The 7,705-nt window shown below is 43.6% G+C and overlaps 1 protein-coding gene across 5 annotated transcripts in view; it reads left to right on the forward strand.

The window, feature by feature from the left end:
* Positions 1–4,581, forward strand: part of ARAP3 (ArfGAP with RhoGAP domain, ankyrin repeat and PH domain 3) — a 96,036-nt gene extending 91,455 nt beyond the window's left edge. For 4 of the 5 annotated variants that reach the window (XM_072145653.1, XM_072145656.1, XM_072145654.1 and 1 more), the window contains exons 32-34: positions 1,621–1,758; positions 3,099–3,137; positions 3,585–4,581. In XM_072145653.1, the coding sequence (XP_072001754.1) occupies positions 1,621–1,758; positions 3,099–3,137; positions 3,585–4,214 (807 nt within the window). In that variant the 3' untranslated portion in view covers positions 4,215–4,581. The remainder of the gene's footprint in view (positions 1–1,620; positions 1,759–3,098; positions 3,138–3,584) is intronic. The other variant, XM_072145658.1, reaches the window with a different exon arrangement.
* The last annotated feature ends 3,124 nt before the right edge of the window (positions 4,582–7,705 follow it).

Consider the following 7,705-nt stretch of genomic DNA (forward strand, 5'->3'; position numbering starts at 1 on the left):
TCACACTCGTATTCAACTTACATGCTGTCCACTTCCTTCTGATCGTCCCTTAGATGGTTCTACTCCTTCATTGGAGTCCAGCTGTGTATAATTAAACTGACAGGTCTTGATTAGGAAAGGCACACACCCGTCTATGAAAGAGATTCAAATGATCCAGCACTTTTTATATGAAAAATTCTTGCTTCTTTATTAAATCATCATATAAAATCTATCAGCACATAGTGGTATCCACAACTAGCTGCGCGTTTCGAAGAAAAAAACTCTTCATCATGTCATGACACACCCATCTATATAAGACCTCACAGCTCACAGTGCATGTCAGTGCACATAAAAATCATGAGGTCTAAGGAACTGGGATGACCACAACTCTTCCTTGACCTGGCCGTCCAGCCGAACTAAGCAATTGTTGGAGAAGAGCCTTGAAGAGAGAGGTAAAGAAAAACCCCAAGATCACTGTGGCTGAGCGCTAGAGATGCAGTAGGAAGATGCAGTAGAGATGCAGCCTTCATCAGTCGGGGACTTTTTGGCAGAGTCTGGTGACGGAAGCCTCTCCTCAGTGCAAGAAATATGAAAGCTGCATACATATTGAAAAAAAAAAAACACATGAAGGACTCCCAGACTCTGGTCTGATGAGACAAAGAGTGAACTTTTTGGTGCTTATTCTAAGCAGTGTGTGTGGAGAAAACCAGGCACTGCTCATCACCTGCCAAAACTTTCCCAGCAGGGACATATGGTGGTGGCAGCATCATGCTATGGGGGCAGGGACAGGACGACGTGTTGCAATTAAAGGAAAGATGAATGCGGCCGAGTACAGAGATATCCTGGATGAAATCATCTTCTAGAGCACTGGATCTCAGACTGGGCCAAAGGTTCACCTTCCAACAAGACAATGATCCTAAGCAGAAAGCTAAAATAACAAAGCAGAGGCTTCAGAACATCTCTGTGATCATTCCTGACTGGCCCAGTCAGAGCCCGGACCTAAACCAAACTGAGCAGCTCTGGAGAGACATGAAAATGGCTTCCACCAACTTTCACCATCCAATCTGAGGGAACTGGAGAGGACCTGCAAGGAAGAGGCAGAGGATCCCCAAATCCAGGTGTGATAAACTTGTAGCATCTTCCCAAGAAGACTCATGGCCGCACTAGCTCCAAAGCTGCTTCTTCTCAATACTGAGGGGCTGATGACTTATAATCATGTGATATTTCAGATTTTCTTGTTTAATAAATCAGCAAAAATATCTACATTTCAGTTTTTTTATTTCTGTCCAGATTTGGAGCAGAGTTCACATTAATGAGCATAAAATTGATGTTGGCTGCAATGAAACAAAGATTGAAAAATTTAAAGGGGTCTGAATACTTTCCATACCCACTGTATGGTTGAAGGGATATTCTCATATCAGATCTTTATATCCATAATCCTTCAAAAATTCCTGTAGTGTTGAATGAATCTGTATTCCGAGCGGCCATTACTAGTCACCTTAGTCACTAGTTTTCTACGGGTGACATCTAGACATGACAAACGTATCATAACTGGTGGGGAATGCCTCTGAACGCAACATTAAAATCCATTTACCTCTTTTATACTGAGACCATTAATGTTATTATCTAATTTTTTTCCAGCATGATGATCTGCGTCCTGTGATTTTAAGGCGACACTCTTCCTCAGATGTCACAAAACAGAAATTTGGCACCATGCCCCTCGTACCAATCCGTGGAGATGACACCAACGCCACCATGGTTTCTGCTAATCAGCAGCTGGTGAGTTGTTCTGTATTTATGGGGGTCAGCAGAGCAGCGCTGGAGGGGTGTATGGATCCATTGTCTCTTCCTCCCATGTATCGCCACCTAGTGCAGAAGAAACGTATTATGTAAGTGTAAGCTCCCTGGGCCACATTTACTAGTACTTATAGGATGTCTATAGGATGCATATGTGCAGTTCATATGTAAATGACAGATTACTTTAAACAAGATTTTTTTGATGATACCTCAATTTATGTGCATTCTGCTACACCAGCCGTGTACTGTATGTTACATAGATCAGAGAAGCTCAGTGTGAATATGTATTGTATAGTCTGATATAAACATAGAGGAAATCTAGTGGTGTCCTCTCTGCTCATTGGTGGGGGGTCAGAGGTGAGCATGACATCATAGCTCAGTGTGATGTCATTGGAAAGTAGAGGAGGAGCAAGCGGTGACTTTTCTCTGGGGGTGTGTAGGTGTATTACTTGTTGTGCACAGCATACACCCGACCCTCATTTCATGTTATTATAAACCGTGTATGTATAAATGGTTTGGTTTCTGTCTGTAAACTGTGATCCAGGGCTGTGCCCCAATTTGTTACATGTTACATGAGACTGGTCTTTAAGGGAGCCATAAAATATTTTGTTTCACAATATATTTTAAACTAGATATAAAAAACTGTTTATCAAGAGATAATCACAATTCAGCTTTTCCCTGGGAACTGTTTTGTACATAATAGAAAAATTAAACCCAGACATGTTGGTTTTTTTCATTAAGAGCAGAAACATCAAATATTCCTTATGTAATCGGGACCATCACTGTCAATCACTGTGTGTGGGCGGGGTAATCAGGACTCTCACTGTCAATCACGGTGTGTGGGTGGGGTAATCAGAACTCTCACTGCCAATCACTGTGAGTGGGCAGAGTAGTCAGGGCTCTCGCTGCCAATCACTCTGTGTGGGCGGGGTAATCAGGACTCGCTGTCAATCACTGTGTGTGGGCGAGGTAACCAGGACTGTCAATCACTGTGTGTGGGCGGGGTAATCAGGGCTCTCATTGTCAATATTTGTGTGTGGGCGGGGTAATCAGGACTCTCACTGTCAATCACTGTGTGTGTGGGAGGTGTAATCAGGACTCTTGCTGTCAATCACTTTGTATGAGCGGGGGAATCGGGACTCTCACTGACTCTACTAGGTTTCAAGAATGACTCTTCCTTTTTGCTAAGAAATCAAGTGGATTTCAGAAAGTCTAGGCCCCACTTGAACTTCCTCCCATCTTGCACAGATGGCCGTTTAAGTCCTCCTTAAAGTTTCTCTAAAATTCCTGTTCCTCTTTCATACCTTATTTCTGTTCCTCAGCGCCGTCTCCATACACGAAGGACACTGTCCATGTTCTTTGTAAGTATTTGTATGGCAACATAGCCATCTGCATGTGCCCCTAACATGCCTTGGATACCGCATGTCAGGTCCCTAGGCTGAAGATGTTGTCCCCACTACTTCCCCACTACCACTGCTTGTGTCATAAAACAAGGTAAAAAGTAAAGAATATGATGCAAAAAGAAAGTTGCTGTCTTCACATTCAATTACAATACAGCTAGTGAACAGAATTTTATTAATATGATTAACATTTTTAACCCCTTCTTACATTTCCATCTCCTGTATGCACACATAATAGTGCCAGGCCATTGGCCTTAAATCTTTGGTTACTAACCAGAATGCCAACACTTTGCATGTATTTGCTTGTATACCACTGTTTGCATGATTAACTACAGTACATTATTTTGTTGTCCCGGGCAATAAATACTACATTACAATTATTAATAACAAATACTTATCTTCTTCCAGCCAATGAAGATGCATCAGGGCTCCCTGGAGGACCTGCAGGAGAAGCAGGATGAGGAGCACGAGCCCTTGTATGAGGAGGTTGGAAATTTCCAAAGCATTCAGCAAACCGATTCAGACTGTGTATTTTCCACCGAACGACTCCAGATGCCCCCTCCTTTAGATCGGACAAAAAAGCCAGTACTGAACCAAGAACCTATAAAGCCAAGCCCAATAAAACCCCAATCCCCCGAGAAGCATGAACGGAACAGTTACTCCAAGACCCAGTCTCTAGACAGAAACCTCTGTCTGGATAATCTTAAGACGGTCCCAAGTGACTGTATGAGATCCCCAATGTCGGACAAAGGTCCAGGCCCTTCCTTTACCAAAACCAGTTCCCTGGAAAGACAAGTGGAGCCAAACAGAACTCAGACAGGTCCTATGAGAAGTCAGATGGTGAAGAGCGCACTAGACTTAAGCACGCTACCATTGTTTTTTGAACCATCAGCACCTTCAGATCCAACAAAGATTCCTCCTTGGAAGAAGGTGTCCCCCATGTCTTCTAATATGCAAGACAAACTGCTGCAGGAACTTAACAGCATGCTGACTAAGAAAAGCGATACAGGGTCTGGCCCCGGACAGCAAGTAACGTGACCGAGGATAGGAAATGCTGATACGGCCTCCAGATAATAGGGACCATCCATGGTCTCCAACGTCAGCTTAGATGGTTACAGTGGAGCTCAGCTTTGACCCTTCTTCTCTGTATTCTAGATATATTTCTTGTATAAACTCATGGTCATGTATGTCTTTCTCATAGAACCATGATTCTGCACAGATAACCCATGTATAGAGTCGTTGTGGGGTGAACTATTTAAGTTTTGGAGCTATTAAGTTATATATTTTTTAAAGACAATCTCTAGCATCGTGCCACTCTCTGATGTCCCCCTTCCTATTGTAAAATAAACTACGGAGCAGCAGGTTTGTAAGTACATATGTATAAATTAAAAAATAGTGAAAATATTACCCGTGTTATATTCTTTTTATACTATGTATCCTCTTACAAATTCCACAGCCCTGCACACTGCATCTACATCAGTCTAAGGGTATATTCACACACCAGTATTCTGTTCAGTATTTTAGGAACAAAGAGATAACTGGTAATCTTGTGGCCCTGTGATGTCACAGTACAGGGATAATACACACAGTGATGTCACAGTACAGGGATAATACACACAGTGATGTCACAGTACAGAGATAATACACACAGTGATGTCACAGTACAGGGATAATACACACAGTGATGTCACAGTGCAGGGATAATACACACAGTGATGTCACAGTACAGGGATAATACACACAGTGATGTCACAGTACAGGGATAATACACACAGTGATGTCACAGTACAGGGATAATACATACATTGATGTCACAGTACAGGGATAATACACACATTGATATCACAGTACAGGGATAATACCCGCAGTGATGTCACAGTACGGGGATAATACACACAGTGATGTCACAGTACAGCGATAATACACACAGTGATATCACAGTACAGGGATAATACACACACTGATGTCACAGTACAGGGTTAATACACACAGCAATGTCACAGTACAGGGATAATACACACAGTGATGTCACAGTACAGGGATAATACATACAGTGATGTCACAGTACAGGGATAATACACACAGTGATGTCACAGTACAGGGATAACACACACCATGATGTCACAGTACAGGGATAATACACAGAGTGATGTCATAGTACACAGAAAATACACACATAGAGATGTCACAATACAGAGATAATACACACCGTGATGTCACAGTACAGGGATAATACACACAGCAATGTCACAGTACAGGGATAATACACACAGTGATGTCACAGTACAGGGATAATATACAGTGATGTCACAGTACAGGTATAATACACACAGTGATGTCACAGTACAGGGATAATACATACAGTGATGTCACAGTACAGGGATAATACACACAGTGATGTCACAGTACAGGGATAACACACACAGTGATGTCACAGTACAGGGATAATACATACAGTGATGTCACAGTACAGGGATAATACACACAGTGATGTCACAGTACAGGGATAACACACACCGTGATGTCACAGTACAGGGATAATACACAGAGTGATGTCATAGTACACAGAAAATACACACATAGAGATGTCACAATACAGGGATAATACACACCGTGATGTCACAGTACAGGGATAATACACACAGAGAAGTCACAATACAGAGATAATACACACCGTGATGTCACAGTACAGGGATAACCCACACAGTGTATACACAGTCAGTAACAATATAATAACAGAGCTCCATAATAATACATAATATAAAAACAGGACTCCAAAATTGTATCAGGACTGCCTCGGTATCCAATATAGTAAAACTTCCCTAAAAGTAGCCAATATAACAACAGGCAATATGGTAACGGCCCTGTAGTGCCCCCACCCCTGTTTCCAAGTCACAGTGCCCCACAGGTGCCAATGTAGGGACAGAGTTCCCACAGTAGCTAACATAGTAACAGTAACCTAAAGTAGCCAATATATTAACAGGATTCCATGTTAGTCAATATAGTAACAGGGCACACACAGTAGCCGATAAATTAAAAAGCACATTAGCCAATATAGTCACAGACTAATGCCACGTAGTAGCCAATATAGTCACAGTGTCCTACAGTAGCCGATACAGTTGCAGTGCCCCACAATAGCCAAATGTCTTACTGCCCCAAGCAACCAATGGTCACAGTTCACCTAGTAGTCCGTAGTAATAATGTAGCCAGTAATGCTTCCATTTGCCAGTAGTACAAATGCCCCCAATAATAACAGTTCTCACATAAGTCAGTAGTAACAGTTCACCCTGTAGCCAGTATTTCTCACATAAGTTAATAGTAAAAGTGCACCCAGTAGCCAGTAGTAGAAGTGCATCCAGTAGTCAATAGTAGCAGTGCCCCAGTAGCCAGTAGTAGCAGTGCCCCAGTAGCCAGTAGTAGCGGTGCACCAAGTAGCCAGTAGTAGCAGTGTCCCAAGTAGTAGCAGTGTCCCTAGTAGTAGCAGTGTCCCCAGTAGTAGCAGTGTAGCCAGTAGTAGCAGTGTCCCCAGTAGCCAAGTAGCCAGTAGTAGCAGTGCACCCAGTAGCCAATAGTAGCAGTGCACCTAGTAACCAGTAGTAGCAGTGTCCCCAGTAGTAGCAGTGTCCCCAGTAGTAGCAGTGTAGCCAGTAGTAGCAGTGCACCCAGTAGCCAAGTAGCCAGTAGTAGCAGTGCACCCAGTAGCCAATAGTAGCAGTGCACCTAGTAACCAGTAGTAGCAGTGCACCCAGTAACCAGTAGTAGCAGTGCTTCCAGTGACCAATAGTAACAGTGCACCTAGTAACCAGTAGTAGCAGTGCACCCAGTAACCAGTAGTAGCAGTGCTTCCAGTAACCAATAGTAGCAGTGCACCTAGTAACCAGTAGTAGCAGTGCACCTAGTAACCAGTAGTGGCAGTGCACCTAGTAACCAGTAGTAGCAGTGCACCCAGTAACCAGTAGCAGGAGTGCACCCAGTAAAGCAGGGACGCAATGCAGGTGGATATGATAATGAGGCCCCCGTTCTCTGCAGCCCACTAGGGGGAGGGAGCGGGATCACAGCCCAGCTTCTCCCTAGCTCACCGAGCTTGCTTAACAATTGACTCACGCTAGCCAGAGAGAGCTAACCAGATCCCACCCCTGATTATACACAAACTAATGCCACAGTATGAGGTTAAAACACATAGGGGCACATTTACTAAGGGTCCGTCGGACGCATTTCCGTCGGTTTTCACAATTTTTTTTCCGATTTTCCCTGAATTGCCCTAGGTTTTTGGTGCACGCGATTGGATTGTGGCGCATCAGCGCTGGCTTGTATGAGACACAATTTGGGGGGCGTGGACGTTGGACAACCCGACTGATTCGGACAAACCGCGGAATTTAAAAACCAAATTGTGTCACAAGATCAGCACTCACATGCACCGGGAAGAAGAAGGTGAACTCCGGCGGACCTCAGTGGGGGACGTGACACATGCAGGAAATTGGACGCACGACCTTAGTGAATCGCGGCAGCTCCAAATCCTCATCGGACAT

The sequence above is a fragment of the Engystomops pustulosus genome, chromosome 4 (genome assembly GCF_040894005.1).
Source record: "Engystomops pustulosus chromosome 4, aEngPut4.maternal, whole genome shotgun sequence".
Classification (NCBI taxonomy): domain Eukaryota; kingdom Metazoa; phylum Chordata; class Amphibia; order Anura; family Leptodactylidae; genus Engystomops; species Engystomops pustulosus.